The sequence below is a fragment of the Pseudorca crassidens genome, chromosome 15, assembly GCF_039906515.1.
Source record: "Pseudorca crassidens isolate mPseCra1 chromosome 15, mPseCra1.hap1, whole genome shotgun sequence".
NCBI classification, from domain to species: Eukaryota; Metazoa; Chordata; class Mammalia; order Artiodactyla; family Delphinidae; genus Pseudorca; species Pseudorca crassidens.
This window is the reverse complement of record NC_090310.1, coordinates 63592367-63613016: the sequence shown is the minus strand read 5'-3', so window position 1 is coordinate 63613016 and position 20650 is coordinate 63592367. Positions and strand designations below refer to the sequence as shown.

General features: G+C 43.9%; 2 protein-coding genes across 10 annotated transcripts in view; both read right to left on the bottom strand.

Annotated features, from left to right (window-relative positions):
• EFCAB8 (EF-hand calcium binding domain 8) overlaps positions 1-14167 on the bottom strand; it is a gene marked incomplete at its 5' end in the record, with an annotated part of 46647 nt that extends 32480 nt beyond the window's left edge. The window contains 3 exon segments of the mRNA XM_067708502.1: positions 2187-2238; positions 2723-2809; positions 14130-14167. Of these exon segments, the coding sequence (XP_067564603.1) occupies positions 2187-2238; positions 2723-2809; positions 14130-14167 (177 nt within the window).
• MAPRE1 (microtubule associated protein RP/EB family member 1) overlaps positions 7341-20650 on the bottom strand; it is a 35224-nt gene continuing 21914 nt past the window's right edge. For 5 of the 9 annotated variants that reach the window (XM_067707828.1, XM_067707829.1, XM_067707830.1 and 2 more), the window contains 2 exons: positions 15882-16034; positions 12486-14233 (listed from right to left, as the gene is read on the bottom strand). In XM_067707828.1, coding sequence (XP_067563929.1) covers positions 14177-14233; positions 15882-16034 — 210 coding nt within the window. In that variant the 3' untranslated portion in view covers positions 12486-14176. Of the gene's footprint in view, positions 7983-8199; positions 8984-12485; positions 14234-15881; positions 16035-20650 lie in introns of those variants that run through there. The other 4 variants (XR_010935214.1, XM_067707826.1, XR_010935215.1 and 1 more) reach the window with 4 other exon arrangements.

The window sequence follows — 20650 nt, the reverse complement described above, 5'->3', positions numbered from 1 at the left end:
CAAACAAGTAAGTCTTTAACCACTTTTAGGCCTAGGAAGCCCAAGGAAGATCTAGACCGCTTCTCCTGACTCTGGGGAGTTAACTACTGTTCCCCTTTTACAGATGCCACAACTGAGGCTCAGCGAGGTTAGCAGACACAGCCAAGGCCCCACCTCACACATCACAGGACTCGACAAGGTGCTTCAGTTGAGTAACTATATAGTTTCAAATCTTCAGTGGTCAGAACTCAAGAGCCCAAGGAATCCAGCTCCATCTTCTCCAGCCAATGTGATTCTGTGCTGACCAGCCCAGACACCCCGGATCAGGTCAGATCACCTGTGCGCGACAGCCAAGCTCACGCAGTCCCCTCCATCGGGGGCTCTCGGCTTCCGCCACCTCCTGCTCACCTTCCCGCATTCTCCACCCAGCCTTCCCCATCCCCCCAGCCCTCAACAAAGCTTCCCCTCTGCCGCCCCTACACGTGACTCATTTTGACCCTTAGCAGAGTGTTGCAGGTTCCTGAAGACTCAGGTCATCAAAGGCCACCTCCCCCAAAAGACTCCAGGTGTGGACTATGTGATAACCATTGGGTGTTGCCCACTGAAATGCACTGCTTTGGGCCTTGGGCAGTGAAGAAGACTTCGGTTCAGAAAGTCAAAAGACAAGGTGGAGTTTGGACTACTCACTCTCCCCACCCCAGTCACACCAAACGCAGTGCTCCTCCAACTGTGAACTTTCCCTCATTCCCTCAGGGTCTAGGCATATTCGTTGAGTGCCAGGCACTGTGGACACACCATCGAACAGAGTGGAGACCTGCCTTCACGGAGCCCAACAGATGAGCTAGTTAATGCTCTCACCAGCCACGCAGGCCCCGAGGTTGGAAATCCCACCGCCATCTTTGGTTCTTCCCTCTGCCTCCCTTGCATTCTTACTGTCCTTCCTATTGATTCTTACTATGATCCATCTCCTATATCTAGACCCTCCTCTCCCACATCCCTGCCCCACCCTAAACCCTAGCCTTTTGCTGGGACAAGTACAATGACCTTCCCCAACTGGGACCAGAATTTGGTCTTCCCTTTAAATCCACCTCCCAAAACACTCGCACAAATTATCTTTCTGGAAGGCAAATCTGATCACGACTCGATCCCAGCTGACACTTTCCAGGCTACTCCCATCATCCCCAACTCCTGAGTGTGGCACTCAAAGCCCTTTGCAATGTAGCCCTGATCTGTCTTTCTAGTTGTAATGCAGACACCATGGTCCAGGCACGCCAACTGCTCTCCACCACCCCCCAACACACAGACAGCATTCCACTTCTCCTCACGTCTTTCCCTCTATGCAACACAGACCATCATCCCCAGAGATGAACTCCTACCCATGCTTCAAACTCTGGCTCAAATGACACCTCCTCCAAGGAGCTTTTCAATAACTTTCAGGTGAGAGTCATCATTGCCACCTCTGTGCTTCCAAACTCTTTGCTCCTATCTGCCTTGCATGCTTGACACCTGTGCATGTCTATCCATATGTGTGACAGCAAGGTGTGATGGGAAACACACGGCTGTAGAGTCCCAGAGCTCTCTGGGCTAGAATTCTGCCTGGCTCCCTGCTCCCAAGCTAATTTATCATGGGCCTATCACATCACTTCTCTGAGCCATGAGTTTCCTTATCTGCAAAATCTCTCCCCAGTATCCACCTTGAAGGGTTGTGGTGAGATAAAATGACACCTGAACACATGTGAAGCCCCAACAAATTGTATTACACAATCAATGAGAACTCCTGTTATTACTCCCCATCTCACAGTGAGCTCTTTGAAGGCCAGGGCATTTTAAAATTATCTTGGTTTAATCTATACTAATTCTATTTTCCCCAGCCCCAAGCACATAATGGACACTAAATACTCATCGGGCTTCATAATACTTTGTACAGCCCACCCCACCATTATCACAACTTAGCTGGACAAAATTAAGTACAGTCCATGTAGAGACTGCAAATTGGTGGCCTCAGTTTTATTGCATTTGGCCCACACAATGCTTTAAAAGGGAAAACCAGCCTACTGCAGTAGACTTGTTACTTTGTAAATATCTCAGCTTGCAACTCCCCGTGCAGAGGCTGATAAGCTGATAACCGACAGACCTGGATGCCCATGAGTGATGTCTGGTGGCTCTGGAACACCCCCTCCCGTTATCAATTCTGATGGCTTTCTTACCTTTTGAGATAAAGAGCTCTCTCTGAAGTCCTCAGAAGACACTGGTCTTGACCTAGAATAGGGAATCATAGTTGCTTTAACTCCAGTCTTTGTAAGGACCATGTGGGAGGCTGACCTAGCTGAGTCACAGGAGGGTGGGAAAAAAGTCAAGGTCAAGGGAGAGGATGGCTGCCCCGTGCCCATGGACCCCCAGCCCGTATTTGATGAGCACCCCTCTTCTCATAGGGGATCCTCCAACAGGGAGTTTTTCTAGAGCTTATTATACCTGTGAGCCGCCTTTCCTCTGATGGGAAAGAGTTGTCCTGAGGCCCTGAGGCTTCTCAGGTTACTATACTCCTGGCTTAATGCCAGAGGCTTCCTAAAGGGAGTCACCCTTTCTTCAGAATTAGAAAAGGCTTAGGAGGCCATGTGGGGGTCCAACTATAATTCACAGATTAGGGAAATAAGGTCTGGGGCAAGCACATTTCCAAAGGGTCAAACACATGCACCAAAGGTGGGGCAAGATGGGCCCCTGACTCTCCACTGTGTGCACGCACCTGCCCTCAGTGCCCCTGGAGGCAGGACTTCTCCTCACGCAGCACGGGGTCAGGTGTGAGTGTGGGAGGGGTCCATTCCATGGAGCTCTGCTATGAGAATACAAAGGGCACATTTCCACTGGGTCAATGGCACCTCCACAGATGATGGAAGACAGCATTGTGTTAGGATTACTGGAGTGTCAATCCACCTCATCAGCAAGTACCACCAGCAGGAATCAAGAGGGCACTCTAGGATGGCATGAAAACTTTCATGAAGGCAACTATGAAAACTCATCAGCATAAGATGGAGGAAGAGAGGAGGAGGAAGACTGGCCCATGGTGTCCTAACCTAACCGTGTCTTGGCGACAGCTCAGCTATAAGGACCAAAGGAGAGAGAAGAGCCAAAGGAAAGGAGACTTGGAAGCCAGGAACCAGGGTAACTGAGGGAAATGCCAGAAACATTTCCAGAAAACGGAGCAATGAGGGAAAGTGGCTTAATGCATGTGATGCTGGGCTGTCCAATTAGAAATAAAAAACAAATACCTAGAAATACGGGGACTGAAACTTGAGTGGCTACATTTAGGGCATAGAGAGAGGAGGGGAAACACACAAAAGACAGGATGAGTCAACCAGGAAGATTGGGATGCTCCAGAGTGAGCCAAGATGATAAGAAATGAAGGCCACTGAACACGGCGATGAAAGGTCACCAGTGAGAAAGCTGCAGAGGTGTATTCATAAGTCCATTTCTGTTCAGAATATATACCTGTATATGTTGCCACCTGCATGGAAAGAGAGCCTGGAAAAATAAACTCCAAATGTAATGTCAATTATTTCTGGCAGGTGAGATTACAGAGAATTTCTATAGTCTAAAATCATGCATTTCTCTATTCTTTTTTTAATTCAAAAAAGGTTCATACCAATCTTTAAGATTTATTTCGGGCTTCCCTGGTGGCGCAGTGGTTGAGAGTCCGCCTGCCGATGCAGGGGACATGGGTTCGTGCCCCAGTCCAGGAAGATCCCACATGCTGCAGAGAGGCTAGGCCCGTGAGCCATGGCCGCTGAGCCTGCACGTCCGGAGCCTGCGCTCTGAAATGGGAGAGGCCGCAACAGTGAGAGGCCCACGTACCACAAAAAAAAAAAAAAAAAAAAAAAAGAAAAAGATTTATTTCAAGGGAGTGAATGGTGGGTAGCAATTTACTCATCTGTGAAAGACCGTTGTACAAGAGTGGTTGCTGGGAATTCCCTGGCGGTCCAGTGGTTAGGACTTGGCACTTTTACTGCTGGGGCCCGGGCTCGATCCCTGGTCAGGGAACTAAGATACTGCAAGCCATGCAGTGCAGCAAAAAAAAAAAGTCATTGCTGCAACATCGTTCAGAGCAGCAAAAAAATAAAGTGAATGACTATCAGTAGAGGAATGGCTGAATAAATCAGTACACCTGCACTCAGGACGTTATCCAAGGAATCAAAAGGATGAATCTGACCTTCGGCAGACGACTAGGAGGGATTTCCATGAGATACAAAAAGAATGCACAGAATGATGCCAATATTTATAAAAGAATGACAAACAGGTACATGCTTATACATATAAGTACGTGTGTACACATACACACATCTGTAAATGGGACTACCCTTAATAATTATGGGGCCAAGAGCAGAAGAACAAATATTGGTCCACATAGCAAGTCTAGTTATTTAAAATGTTTATAAATTATTACACTGCTAAATAAAATACATTCTATTCTCCTACCTTCACAAATACACTTTCATAACAAGCTGGAAGGCCAGGTTCAAATTTAGAACTCTTGAATTCCTCAGCTCACTGACAGAATTTGGCAGTGTGGCCTCCAAGCCCTCTGCCCAACCCCATGTCCTCTCCATCCTGCTGAGGGGGCTTGTGGATGGTGGCATGTGGACGGACACCCCAGCCCATACACCCAGGCTGCATCTCCCCCATGCCTCCACTGCTCCATGGTCACTGCAAGCCTTGGCAAGGCTGCGCTCAAAAATGACGCTCTGAGGAACAGGCCTACAAAGACTCTGGAATCAGCTTCCAAGTGATTTGGGTGGGGAATTCCAGTACTTAGAGCAGGGGACGGGGGGTGGGGGGAGCGGGCAGCACACCGGTGGGGCCTGAGTGGCCATCCGCTTAGCCCCTCGAACCTACCTCATCTGGTGGAGAGGGACATGGCCAGAGGAGGGACAGAGTGGGATGCCCTGAAGCTCAGCCCGGGGCAGAGGCCCTTCTTGCCTGGGTCTAAGGGGGTACTGTACTGTCAGTACATACAAAATTATGAGTACATGTGGATTATGGGGAGTTGGGGGCCAATGTGGCAAAAAAAGGTAGGCCAAGAATAAAGGAATACAAAAAGGTGCACTAACACAAGGCACGTGTATCACCACAATTATATTAAGCAGCAAAGCATTGGTATGTATACAGAAATCAAGTATACTTTGTTTTGCTTTAAAGTCCTGGTTAACATGTGATTAAAGTTAACATCACTGATGAGGGAGCCGAAGGCCCTGCCTCCTGCCGCGCTGGTCTCAAGATCACCACTTCCGCGGTACCCTCCGCAAACATACGTAACCTGACAACCCCAAACTGCAGGACATTCTACAAAGTAACTGGGTTTTACTCTTAAAATCTGTGTCATGAAGAACAAAGCCTAAGGAACTGTTCCAGATTGAAGGTGACTGAGAGAGCTAACAACTAAAGGCAATGCGTGATTCTGAACTGGATCCTAGACTGGGTGGGGAAAAGGTCTAAGGGCCTTTATTAGGACCATCGGCAAAATTTAAACATGACTACATTCTTAGATAATATTGAATTAATGTTGTTTCCTGCTTTTGACAACTGTTCTGTGGTTATACAAGAGAACATCCTTGGTCTTAGGAAATACACACTTGGGTATTTAAAGGTAAAGGGACACAATATCTGTAATTTATTCCCAGATGGTTCAACAAATGCATACGATGATAAAGCAAATGCGGCAAAATGTTCACCATATTAGTCAGTCTGGGCAAAGGGGAGTTCTTTATACTATTCTCACAACTATTTAAATCTTTTTATTATTTTATAAATAATTATTTTAAAACTACAATAATTATTTTATTTAAAACTATAATAATTAATTTAATTTATTTAAAACTACAATAATTATTTAAAACTACAATAATTATTTTAAAACTACGAGTTTTATGAGAAAGGGAGGAGCTCTGTATGTTCATGGACGGAGGCCACAAAGGGGAAAAAATATTGGTTGAGGGCAACAGAGACACCCAAGAGCAAAGCACAAGAGTAAGAGGCAAAGAGAAGTACTAGTCCTCTGATACTGGAAGGAAGAGAAGATTCAGCTGTAGAGTTAAATATCTATCTGGAATGAGAGCAGGTAAGATCAGAGGAAGCCTCCTCTGAGGGGAAGGGGGCCAGGGTGTGGGGTTCGGTACAAACCTGGAAACAGGGGTGAGAGCTTAGAACTGCCACTAGGGAAGTAGGTGGAGGATGGGAGAAAAACTGGTTTGCTAAGTAATTCGTTTGTAAGAATTTACAGGGGCAGATGACTTAAGGCCAAATGCAGTTAAAGCTGTCCTGGAACTCTAGCTCAGACAGGCTCAGCTCTCCTGTTCGGCCTTTAATCTCAGGCAAATGGATTTTAGGGCCCAGGTGTCCAATCTTTTGGAGATGACTTTAACCCCAAACCCTCACTCACCCTGACCCAATTTGCTCTCCCCAGTTAACACTGCTGGCTATATTTGACAGAGGCTTATTGGTTTTCAACTTCCTTCTCGACAGAGACATCTTGACAGCTGTCCCCAAGTCCAAAGTAGCTCCTCTATGAAGTCTCTGTGAACTCCGAGGGCCTCAACCTGACTGCAGGGTCAGCTGGCCACACTTAGAACCAGGAAAATGAGATAGAATTCCATACGCAGAACACGAAACGGAACAGCAGAATCCATCCCACAAACCATAACCACAGCCATGCTTCATCTAATCTGAGACATTCTTTTTACGGATGAAGTTGAACTTACAGCAGACAGTGACAGGAGGAGCTACAGCACACAAAGCCAGGACAAGTATGAGTGGAGAACGGCCCACAGGACAAATACAGCACAGAGCGCCCACAACTCATGGAAACTGTGGAAAATGCCTGGGAGCTTAATGATAAAGCAGCGAAACCAAAAGGCCAACTAGCCCCCACAGCTGGAGGACAGTGGAAGGCACAGCAGCTCTCTCAACGTAAGATGCGTGAGCTGCAACTCTTTGAAAAGAGGAAGACTACAAGAGCACTGTGTGTAAGATGGGAGTCCTATAAACCCAGACTTCATGGCAGGCCTGGACTTGATACAGCACTGTTCAATCTTGCCCCTGGCACAATTCAGCAGCATGAGCTGGCCAAAGGCAAATCTCTTGGGCAGAATTCAACCAGGGATATGGATTCCAGACTTAAAGATACCCAGCTGAATCACATTTCACGATGACCTAGATGTTACCAAAATGTTAACTGTTCACCAAGCCAAGACCCCTCCCCACATCTTCACCACAAAGAGAGCACCCACATAGAGAAAAAATTCCTGCTCCCATTTCATCAACAGTGGAGACAAAAGACTTTCAATGAAATGAAATGTCATAAAAGATGCAGGTCTTTTAAATCAGAGTTTTATTAAACTAGGTATTAATAAACGAGAAGGGTTTATTTAAAAAATAACAACAACAAAAAAAACAAGAGACAAGGCCGATTTGACTATTCCCCACTGTCTTTTGGTTTGGGGCTTTCATTTTCCAATCCAATGTTATCATTTCTACTTACGGCAGCCCCTGCGTTTATCAACATTTTTACATGGGCCAAAATATGCTAAATTCTATCACAATAAATGTAACTTTCCTTCCCAAAGAAGAAACATGAGAACAAAGGGGAAATAGTAAGATGCATTCATTCCACTTCTTAGGTAAGGAAAAGTTCAGAAAACCCACATCTAAAACGAATAAAATCGTGATCATCAATAATTCAAGTTTATTAACTCAAGAAGCAGGAGGGAAGGTGTTTAAGAAGAAAAAAATCTCGTAGATAAACCTCTGCACAAAATAATTCTGGAAAAAAGTTCAAAGTCCTACTTGAGACTAGTTCAGGCATCGCTTGCCGATCCTAAGGAGATTCTACTCTGCTCCCTAAAAGCGGGGATGGAATGCTGCCGGAAGGCTTCAAGGTCACAGTCACTGCTCCAGGGAAGGCAGCTCCACTCCACTCAGCAGCAGCGCCAACTCTGTCCTCGCCAGCTTTACCACTGCGGGATTTAAAACGTCAAAAATTGTAACCTAACATACAATTTATATGTGTGAATTAGTCTTCAGTAAAGCTGCAATTATTCTTCTCAGCTTTATAAAATTTATTGAAAATTTTAAGGCGCAACTTGATAGCTAAGAAGACAGGCTTTTTTCTTTTCAAAATCGAATAAACAAGACAGAAGCCAATGACCATTGGAACTGGAGGGGACCCTGAGGATTAATGTCAAGATCACACCTTTAGTTGAGACTAACAACTCAACTCACATGACATTTAAAACAATGCTCTTCCTACCACACTGCCAAAGAGTACTCAGGATTCACATACCAAAGATTTCAAAATACCATGATTCAAGAAAAACAGCAGATTCTTGGGGTGGTTCAGTACCTAATTACCCATCTCCTCCCCAAGAAAGAAAGAAAAGAAATTAAGTCAGAGAGTTACAAATTCTTAGGAAATTTCTAAAAATAATTTTTATTTCATTCAACGTTGAATTATTGTTTCTTCTCTCAGCCTTTAAAATTACTAGGGAGGGAGGCGCACACACAGGGGCAAGCTGCGATTAGCCTATAGCTACCTGTAAAAAACAGGTTATTCCATTCTTCCTAGTAGGGTTTAAAATTTCAAAGTAAAAACAGGAGTCATATATAATTACACGTTTAATTCACATTACGTTGTAAAAAAACATATAAAATACAAAAAAAAAAGGCAATATCAGTTTAGAAACCTTTAGAATGCTAAAATCCAGATGACCCTGAGGTATGCTGGATCTTAAAATCACTAGAACTACTCCAAAATATATAAATGGGCCCAATCGGAGAAATATAAATATGAACGTGATGAAACAACTGTGAAGCAAGACAGGAAAGAAATCTGAAGGTCACCCAAGCTTAGCCTAGGATAAACGGTGACAGATCCTGGGTGCAATATATTTAGATTCTTGCACTAAATGGTGGTTCAGGGATGGATGTATTAAGCAAAGCTCTCCCTGCAGCTTGCAGCCTGTGGGAAAAAAAGCCAAACACATGTGTTGAGCCACTTTTTACTTCATCTGTCAAAATCTCTTCTTTTAGAGTCAAAACTTTTATTAAAATACAAAAGGATGTACGCTTTACAAACCATTTCATTGTCAGTGCAAATTTTTTCAAAACTTCACATGCAAAATGTATGTAGTTCATGCTGAGAAACATTGTGCTCGTCTCTGAACCAAAACTTTCTCAACTGTTGAAAACTGGCCTCCAGAGGCAACACTTGCTGGAACTGGGCACTCTCCCACTCTTTCTGGCTCTGGTATCCTACTGGCTTTTACAGACCTAAGTAAGTTTTCCTGGCTCAGAAAGGTTCCTAGGGAAACCATCCTCGCTCATCTCTTCACGGAGCCAATGAAAAGCCATGCTCTGCAGACCAAGGATGCAGGGCCTTGGGAAGGACCCTGGTCCTGATCCTTGGCCTCCTGATCACAGCACTTCTCCCTTGTTCATTTTGGAGAAGGGCTCCCCTTTATATGTTCAGTCTACCCACTTGCATGCCTGACCTTGGCTTAACTTTAATAGTCTAAACTGCAATTTGTGAATCATCCATGAAAGCCGAATCTTAGAAACTCATCTTTGTCCCCGCTGGAAACTAGTAAGAGCCACAAAGCCAGCTTTGTTAAGACCTACCCCGATGGACTGAATCTCACTACAGCTTCCCAAATCTCCTTCTCCCACCAAAACTAAAAATTAAAGACATCAGCAAATGGAATAAACCGCTCTTCCTCCTTTTCCTCATACCTACATCAAGCCTATCCTCACCAATTCCTACAGACTGCGAAAAATATTCAAAGTAAACCAGGAAAAAGTTAAGGAAAAAAATTTTTAACTTTTAAGGTAAGACATCCTACAGAATTCCAAACTGCTAACAGATCACTTTGTAATTCTAAATCTATCTCTTGATACCATTCACAAAGTTCTAGGCTTTGATGGCTAACTTGCTTTGCTTTTCAACTGATCACAAGACAAAGATTTGCCTCTCCCTACCTGCAGAAACATGTCTGTGAAGGCTACTAACATTTTACAATTCAGAATATCAGAGCATCCAATACAAAAGAAATATAGGTTACTTTAAATGTGTGTGTGTAGGGCTGGACTTGCTTACCTACATAACGAAATTAATGAGGCAACCTGACCACAACCTCAACAGAAAGCTCTGTGCTCCAGGCTAAGGTAACACTGCTTTCCAACTCAGATTAAGCCAAAAGGGAAACAGACCTTCACAAATTATACCTGCATAACAATCTGGCTGAAGGCATCTGGGATAATGGTTCTAAGCATAGTCAAGTTCAATGTAAAAGCACAGAATTCCTCTGTGGGCTTTCTTTCGGACAAGGACTCTGCATATTCATCTATACTGTCACATATGAAAACTGAGAAAAAAGCTGCAAGTGTAAGAAATAAATATGAACTCATCGGGTTTTAAAATTTTATAACTGGAATGTATGAATTCAAAAGTACGACATACTCCTCATTTTAAAACAACAGCAACAGTGCCAGACCAGCAAAATGACTGGTGACTCACGAACACTAACCGAAGGCTCAGGTTCAGCTTGCAAAGCAATTACTTCCACTCTGTTGACAGCAGTCAGATTTGGGTCACCCACATACTAGCAAATTAATCCGATTAGGCTGATCAGGCTTAAAGCCTAGGTTTTGTTCGTAGACTATGGTGAACTATGGTAAACATCACAAAAGGAGCTCCTCATACCAAATCTCACAAAACAATCCTTCATTTTGGTTGTAGCAAAAGAAAACTGCTTCCTTTCCAACACCATATTATATTCTAGAGAGTAAACCCTGAAGAAATACCTATCTTTAAATCAATGAATCAATTACTGAATCAATGAATCTTCATTTAAAAGAAAAAGGGGAAAGGTGTGTGTTTAGAACACGATTTCACCTGGGGGAAAAACAGGATGAAAATCATAGTCTGAAAACTAAAAGGAGCTGGACTCATCAATCCCCCGCAAGCTGAAAAAGAAACATTAGAAGAACTTGTTACTTACTTTACAAAATAACTCCAAGTCTATCTTAAGGATCACCCTCCTGAATTGTGCCCTAAGCTTTTCTGATCTATAAACAATTTCAGACTGGATCAAGAACCCGTGCAGGGCTTCCTAACGCTGTGGTCACCTTTTGTTTCTCAGCTCATTCTGATCTCAACAAGCACCCAGTGAGGGAGGCACTGCAGCCAACACCATCATCCCTGTTTAGCAGGTCAGAACAAGAAAAGGGATCAATTAGCTCAAAAGTCACAAAGCTAGGAGGGACCTACAAGGACTCCAATCTGATATCCCCCCTGCCAGAATTAGACTTGAACTTGCAGGCATAAATGTTAGGCCAAAAAGTACAGGTCTGAGGACTACATTAAGCCCCGGTCACCTGAGGTATACAGTAAAATGCAGATTTCTAATCTCCTGACTCAGAATTTCTGGGATTGGACTTTAGAAATGAATGTCAATCAAGTTCTACAGGTGATTCTGAAGCCCATCAGTTTGAGGACCACCAGCACGAGTGAATCCTAAATCCAGCCATCTGTTTACCTATACTGCATGCAACACAGAACTTGCCAAGCAAACTAAGCAGCTAATTCAAGTTCACCGCACCAGTGACCCAACCTGAATTAGTCACATTAGAAGACTGTGCCTCAGCCTAAAGAGTCAGGCCAATGGACTTACTAGGTCAGAGATACACACAGTTAACAGCTTCACTCTTCCCAAGGTAACGTCTCAGCTGACATTACCCAAAATTATCTTGGCAAACTCCATGCACTCCTGGAGGTAGCCTCTTGTAAATTACAAACACATGTGGTTTCCAATTCCTTCTTGAAGATGTGTAACATTTTAAGGAAGGTTTCATACCGTTAACTTCTACAGGAAGTAACGTGGGTGTAACCCTAGTCAAAATCATCATCTAGTTGGGTTTACAGAGCATCCATAATTGTCGTGGGTACCCTACAGAGCATATAGAAAACTACCTTCTGACCATTTAACTTTCTTTTATACTGAAAATGGCAGCACGTCACCTTCTGAACTCGTTTCTTACAGCACAGAATTTTAAAAGGGAAGAAAAATGGTGATGACTTCAGGTTACAGATTGACTGTGTTCACTGCCTTTGAAACATACTTTCAGGGAAAAAAAGTATTGCCCCATGGTATCCACCAAGCTCTGTCCTATATACCTCTGGAGGAAACAGCCTGAAAAGGTTTCACGGTAGCTAGGCCAAGCCCTGGACTTCTGAAAGACCTCTCACAGTAACATGAGAGTGTGAAACAGCAGGAGGCTGAGAAATGTACTGTGAAGAATGGAGAAAAAAGAAACAGCCTTACAAATAAGCACATTTGGAAAAAAAAAAAAACAGTGAAGGATTTCAAAAGATCAGTCCTAATTTAAGAAGGAAGCGTGGGTACCTTACCATTTGAACCTAAAATAATATACCCAGGGCAAGACAAATTTCAGAAGACATGACACTCTTGAAATACAGAATTTTATTTAGAAACTGTTTAAAAGTAGCAAAAAACCCTGTCAAGACAGACCAGGTGGAAAATGGGTTCCCAATAAAATGGAATTTTAGGGCAACAAAAGTCTAAAAGGCCACAAAAGAGAAATAGCACCACTGTTATTTGAACAATGGCTAGTTACTTGCATTTTTTGGCATTGTTAATCACTGAATCTGGGTTTTCCTCTGAATTCCACACAGAGCATGCACTACACAACAATTTTATCATAAAATACCTGCTTGCTACACACATTTTAGGACAAGCTACCACCAGAAACAAATCAATACAAATACATCAGGGGCAGAACAATCTCAGTAGTGGGTAACACATTTTGCAGAATTCTGCCGAACAAAGGAACTGAATAGGCTGTGGGCAAAGCAAATGAGGGAGTTAAGGAATGAAATATTTTAAATATTAATAATTAACTCAGACATGGTACTGTATTTTCTGCAAAAGAAAATTAACATTTAGTAACACGCTAACATTTTTATCTCCGAAGAGATTAGTGCACTGGCAAAGTATTCCGATAACAGTGGAGGGCTGTGGACAGCAGGTACCGAAAACACCCAGCCTTGCAGATCCCAAGGTAGCAGTGGCCTTCCTTCACTGATCACTCCCTTTGCCAGAGGTCCAGAAAGAACTTGCAGCATGATCACCTGCCTGCTGAACTTCCACTCTAAGCAGCAAACTTTAAGGAGCCAAAGAGGAGTCCCCAGTGGGCAAGGGGAGCAGAGAAGAGAAACATGTTAAATGTAAACTTAAAAGACAGTAAAATGGGACACAACCCCCATTCAAATCCCAGAGATGCGGGCAAGTCCCCAAAAGTAGTTGTTAGATTTAAAAACTGGACACACCTCATTTCAAAAAAAAAAAAAACAAAACAACAACAACAAAACACAGTACATAGAAATATCAGGGATAACTGAAAAAATCACCAGAGAAATGTTCTATGAAAATCAAGCTCTTCGACTCAACATGTCTCAGGGCTGAAACACACCCCTCTATTCATCCAGGCAACAATGCCTCTTGCTTCTTATCAGGGATGCAACTGGTCAAGGACACTAAATGGCTTTACAAAGCAACTTTTCAAACTTTCCTTTTGGGCCAAGGTCTGGGCCTATGAGGATCAGGCAGCCCCGTGAGGGCTGGGAACAGCAGGTCCCAAAGGTTCCAGGTTCTGGCCCTTCCTTCCCAGACACAATGTCAAACACACAGAAGCTCCTGTCATGTTACATTTGACATTTTGAAATATGGAAGCATCTTTTAAATACTCTTAAGGCATTTATTTATTAAAACGTTCTCTGTCAAGATTTCACATTAGCTTAAAATTCAAACCAGTCTTTACACTTCTCTACTGAGGTCTCCCCCTTCTCCAGCCATCAGTGCTACCAGCATCCACACAGTGAGCCCCATGGTCAGCCTCTTTGTTCCCTGGGTGAACCAACTAGATGTTAATACTGCTCTGCTACAAGGTAAAAGCTCCTAACTCAAACTTATTGGAAAAGGAGTGAAACTTCTGCAAAGTGCACTTTAAGAAGAGGTACTTTTTGCTTATGAAAAGAAACCAGTGAGTCCTCTAAGAATAATAAAAGGGAATATTTTACAGTTAAGCACATGATTTGGAGTGAAGAATTCGGATGATGCTCAGCTGGTCCAGGCTGTTAATACTCTTCTTGTTCCTCCTGCGGGCCCCCTTCATCAGGTATCACGAAGCCTTCCTGAAATGGGAAAATGAGAGGGGAAAGCTATTACTCAAGGCTAAATGAAAGATCAGTTTCTACTGTGGGTTCACTTTCCTCATATTTAAAGCCTCTCAAAGTCAACGGTTCGTCCTGTCTTTACCACACACTTGGCATTTAATGGCACAAGGCCAAGTGACCACTATTTTATTAGTTAGGCAGTGGAATCACATCCCACAAAAGGCAAAAACTGAGCACAAATTTACTCTCAATCTTTCAGGGGTGATGGATGTGTACACTGTCTTGATTATGGTGATGATCTCACACATCAAGTTGTACTTAAATATGTGCAGTTCATTATGTCAATAAAGTTGTTTAAGAAAATTTACCCTCAAAAATCCCTGAAGTCACCATAATGGTGCCATACCATCTCCTCTCAATAACTGTCCATACAGCCAGCTTTTCCTTCATTCATTCTTTTGTCTGCACTTAGGAACCATGCACACATGCTACTGCAGGTGTTGTGGGTGTTCTGTTTACCCAAAACACCCACAACACACGTAATAGCTGCAAGGCTGAGCCAACATCAGAAGCATGGGAAAACATCACACCCACGGCTCCCACCTCAAACTTACTCCAGGGCATCTGGCATGTGCTAATGGCCACAATGCCATAAGAATTTAGACTTCCCCTTCAACCTCCATCTTTTTTTAACTAAATATCTATGGCTAAATTTACTTAAGCTATGACTCTACTAAAATAATACTCAGACTAGATCGAGGACACCTATATCTTCAACCCCTTTGTTTGTATTATCTGGCACAGAGCAAGCCCGAAATAAGGATTTATTGAACAAATTATCAACTTTTCAGTCATCTGTCTTAATCCCCCCAAATTCACTTGATATGTCTAGAGCACACTATTAGTAACAGCATTAATGCTGCCTTATATTTGTATACTGCCACATACTATGAAACACGTAGACATATACTGTAGTTTGATCCTAAAGACCTTGCTAGGCATGCAGAAGAATTATAAATAATTGCAGCCATTAAACAGTGGACACAGCAAGATGTCAAATCCTAAATCTAGGGAAAATCAGTTTTCCTTGTTCAGCTAACATAGCATGATTAACATCAGCAGATATGGCTGTGTAATACACATGGATCCCAAGAAACTTGACCACAAAGCACTTTGGGGAAATAGGAACCAGATACACTCCAGGTTGGGAGGAAAAAGGTACACTCTGACAGCTGTGGGCAGCAGACATCAAATAGGGGTCATGTGCCTGGTTCTCCAGGGCACGCCTAGGGCCCTATTAAAAAGAAGGCAGACCTCAGGCTGAGGGGTCCAAGCTGAAAGGGGTGGAGTGGGGATAGGGGGGTTAAGAGCACCTTGTGGCACTCATGACCTATCAGTGGTCACAAACTACAGAAGCAGGGCAGCCAGCCACCTGAGTGTCCTATGCCTGCCTCAAAGGCTCACAGACCTCAAGGCAGAGGCTGAAGCTGGGCAGTAGTGCCCTCTCTGGCTGACTTTAAGGGTCAAAGATGAAGTCTTTTGATGAATGTTATGCTGAAACACAGCAAGCATCAGTACTGAGTTTGCCGAAACCAACCAGAAAAAATATTTCTATCTTCTCTTAGGTGGCAAAATGGCATGAAAATATCCTCACGTCAATACGTACATCTGTGGCATAGAGAATGTCCACAATCCTCTGCAATACAGGGTTGTTTTCCCCCTCGTTCTCCTGGCAAATCAATTCAATGTTCCTTAGCTTTCCAAAGTAGAAATCTCTCTCTTTCTCCAAGTCTTCGACGGTAAGTTTCAATACGTTGACCTGCACAAAACATTAGAAAGGGTTAGACACCTGGCATTCGTGCACCAACAACACATCAGATAAACTTCTAACCCAAAAGGAGATGTGGGCTTTCATCAAACTCTCTAACAAGGACAAAACCCCACTTTAGTTTAATGTCAATTTTCTTCAGCCCCAGATAAATAACACGGGCTTGTTCATGGCACCCTGACTATAACAATTCCCAGGAAAGGACAGGCTATATCATGGAACATGCAGGAACTTCTCAGGGACTAAGACAAGATCAAAGAGAAAAACCCATAGGAGCCTGAGACAAATACAGAAGCAGAATCTACAACCTGGCCCAGCAGAGTGGCTGCCCATCATATACTGAGTCCTTACCAGGGCACTTGGTCAATCAAGTTCAGGTCTTTCTGCAAGTTGAAGTCAATGGTAAGAGAGGGTCTGGTCCAAGGGAGCAGGGTAGAAATGATAAGCCAGGAGGGGAAAACTATCTAAAGATGACTAATACTAGCCAAAGACAGCTAGCACTGAGGCAGGCCTGGGCATGGAAACTCAATGGTTCTTTCTCCCCCCAGTATGTTGGGGCTAGGGGGCGATCCATGACTCAAAAGAAAAGCATCCTCTGATGAGAGGGTCCCTGCATCACTCTCTCTCCCAAGAGAGTTTCAAAAGGGAGAGAAGACAGCAGAGGCAGGGAGCAGACCCCACCACATTCCACCGCTAGCTCCCCTGAGCATCTTGTCAGCTCACACCACTTGTGCTGCAGGATCGTCCAGGAGCCCCATTGAGGGACTCTAATTTCCACAAAGGGGCAATGAAGAAATAAATCTCAGTGCTTGCGCCAGGACTCTATCCAGCCACAAGTAATAGAAGTCGTAACAACTCTCACAGCCCTTTGTGTATTTTAAGCACGGTATGTCTTCGTTCCAGTATACTCAAATCTATAATGTGAATTCAATTTAACTCTCACTGAATGCAAAATACATGGCATAGGGTGCAGCATAAAATCCTCACAGGCCTTACAGGCTAGGGCCCCGTGGAAGGCCGAGCCAGGGAATCAAAGGTACAGCTGCTGAGAACAATTTGGGTAGCAGGGAATTCTGAGAGCCAGAAACACCAGAGAAATCTAGTCTACCTTCTGAACTTCTAGCTGCAAAAACAAGGAAACAGCTTATCCAGCTTCCCTGATGAAGAAGCCAGACCCAACCGAAGGGATCAAATCCTGTCCCTTCATAACCTGCAGTTGAGAAGCATCCAGAGATGATCCAGAAGCAGGTGACTGGAACCACCAGGACCATTCTGTCAAAGAATTAATTTCAACGTTCAACATCAAAGGCCTGAAAAGACCAAACTAGAGTCAAGGTTCTAGACACCCTCTCACTATTCCTTTAGCAACCACAGAAATCACTTTTAAAAATAACTGAAAGGATTTCCCTGGCAGTCCAGTGGTTAAGACTCCGCGCTTCCAATGCAGGGGGCATGGGTTCGATCCCTGGTGGGGGAACTAAGATCCCACATTCCGCACGGCCAAAAAGTAATCCCCCCAAAAATTTTTTTAATAAGTAAAAATAATTGAAAGTTTCAATAAAGTACTAACACCACCTAGTCACCAGCAAAACGAAATCATCCATCTGCCCCCACCCTCCCCACCCCTGCTTTAACTGCTATTTGTTGCCTTTCCTTAAACTGTCAGTCACTCCCAAAGTGGAGTGAGTACAAGAAGGGGACAAAAGGGCAAGAGTAGACTATCCCCAGTAGTGGAAGCTGCCTTGGATCTTCAGCCCAAGGTCCATGAGCCAGGGAAGAGGCCTTCTAGTCACAAGAGAAGGAAAGGGAAGTCAAAACAGCTTCACGAGGCACGGTGGCTTGGAGTCCATCTGTACACACACGTTACACTAGTGCCTCCCTCACAAACCCACTGAACACTTCTCTGGCCTACAAATCAACAAGGGCACCAGAACCCAGCCGGATTGGTCCCACCCACAAGGCCAAAGCAGCAGCCCTCCTTGACATCACTCAATAACTATGAATCCACAAGAAACAACACGCATAGACTAAGTCATCAGCTTTCACTTGGCACTCTTCTAACTGCTTATTTATAAGGTTATTAAAAATCTGTGGCCAGTAATCAGCGTCACTCTTAGAACACTCTCTTATAGTTAAGTAACAGCTGTAACCTAAGAAGCCCAAGGAGAATGCTTTGGGCCTGCACTGGCCAATAAGGTAGCTATGAGCCACATGTGGTGTTTTGAGCCCTTGAAATGTGGCCAGTGCAATTGAGACAGGCTGTAAAGATCAAACACACACTGGATTACAAAGACCTAGTACAATGTTCAAATGTAAAACATCTCACTGATAATTATTTGTAATGATCGCATGTCAGAATGCTAATATTTTAGATATATTGGGTAATGTGTTATTTGAATTAATCTAACCTGTTTCTTGTTACTCTTTTCAATGTGGCTACCAGAAAACTTGAAGTTCTATATGTGCCTCACATTTCTGGTTTACATTCTATTTCTACTGAACATCAGTGCTTTGGACTAAAATCAACTAAAAGAACATTTCTCCAGGATGACTTAACAGTGTGGAATCATTGCAGATCTCCCAAAGTTTATGAACACCACAAGGTAATTTATGTAGAATACACTGTTCTCCTCTTAGCCCACCAAGCCCATGTGGCTCTACTTTCCCCACATCAGTCGTGTCCCCCAGACCTCCACACCTTTATCAAGAAGGGTCACCACTTCAAATACTTTCAGGGTTAGAGACATCATGTAAATGAGCCATGGGAGTCAGTAACAGGGTGTGCTCAGGACTTTGGCAACCTGGAAAGAATCTAAAATCCTTCATATTAAAAAGAATAATAATAAAAATCAAAACCCTGTTCAGGCCAAACAAATCAGTTCTGAGGCAGGGCTGGACCAGCTGGCTGTGAGCTGGGTCCAAACCTCAACTCAGGCTGTTTAACCTCTCCAAGCCGCACTGTCCTCTGTAACACTTCACACGGCTGCTGCAAAAATGAAAGAAAATGCTTAGAAGAGCACTGGCGCTCACACTCTAAAAACGGTAGTTTTGTTTTTGCTATTAACAGTTGTGTGTTTCACCAAAAAAAATCTAACTCCTATGAACTTTTAAAACATACTTCAGGGCTTCCCTGGTGGCGCAGTGATTGAGAGTCTGCCTGCCGATGCAGGGGACACGGGTTCATGCCCTGGTCTGGGAAGATCCCACATGCCGCGGAGGGGCTGGGCCCGTGAGCCATGGCCGCTGAGCCGGCGCGTCCGGAGCCTGTGCTCCGCAATGGGAGAGGCCACAGCAGTTAGAGGCCCGCGTACGGCAAAAAAAAAAAAAAAAAAAAAAACATACTTCAGAACCTATTTCACTCTATCAAGCCCATAGACAAGAACCGTAACAATCACAACTGTCTTTCATCCACTGCCATTTACCCCATTTATCCCAAACACCCTTCCAGGTACTTGGCAAAACATCACCTCATGAAATCCGCTCAAATACCGTGACCAAAGTATTAGCCCCACTGCATACGAGGCAGTGAATTCGGAGAGGTTAACTGACTTGCCCCAAGTAGAAGTTAAGTGGCAGAGCCAGGATGCGCCCCAAATCTACGCAACCCAAAGTCAGTGCTCCCTCACACCGGACACCAGTTGAACAGCAGTCCCATGGAACCCACTGCATCTTCTCCTGGAGAGCACAAGGCCAACCCAGTGCTGGCTGCCAGGCCTCGGCAATGACACCTCTTTGCCCTATTTCTCACTGAGACTGCTTCCTGTGTACACCTGTGCCTGGACACCAACAGTTACAGGGAAGGCTCCTTATTCTCCAGGACTTATGCACTCACAGTGACAGTGCCCACAGGGTGCTTGAGGCTGCCACAACAATGGGGATGGTGACCCTGTCACTTCCACGCTCCCAAGGCACCTGTGACCATGAGGCACACACAAATCAAAGAATGAAAAAGACCAAATGTGATCTTTGAGCAGGCTTTTGTGTCCTGATTTCCCAGAAGTATGATCTGGGTCACAAGAGCTTCTGGATTAAAGTGAGGCCATTTCCTCCAGGCTTTAGGAGTTGGCTTTTAAAAGGAAAGTAAAAGGGTTCAATCCCGAAGTCACAGGAATCACAGAGCATCCTTGATTTTAAATCTGGAATTAATCAAGAGAATCATCCAAAAGCAAACAAACAAATAAAACTATAAGAATTAGTGAGAAAATGTCTAAAAGTCTAAAATTTGTTCTGATCTACAGAGACCTCTCCCAAGTACCTTCAGGATATTTAATCCTGAAGACGTTTCAAATCATCGACCTATTAAGAACAGAAAAGCAATAGGCTTTGCTTACCAGTTCCACTCTCAACTTGATACTCTAGTGGCCCAGGATTTCAGCAGAGAGACTGCGGAATCTTTTTTTAAATTATCATTTAGAAGGGAAATCTATCTTTTGTCAGAGCCAAAATTCAGGAGACATTCTCCGAATCCCACAGAACCCTGACAGCGTTCCAAAGACTTTCAACAGCGTTCCATCGTATGGGCAGGTTTCCAAACAGACATGGGTTTCTAACAGAAATAGATGTAACAGCACTCAAAAATGCCGGGTCCCTCTCTCTTCCATCGTCAC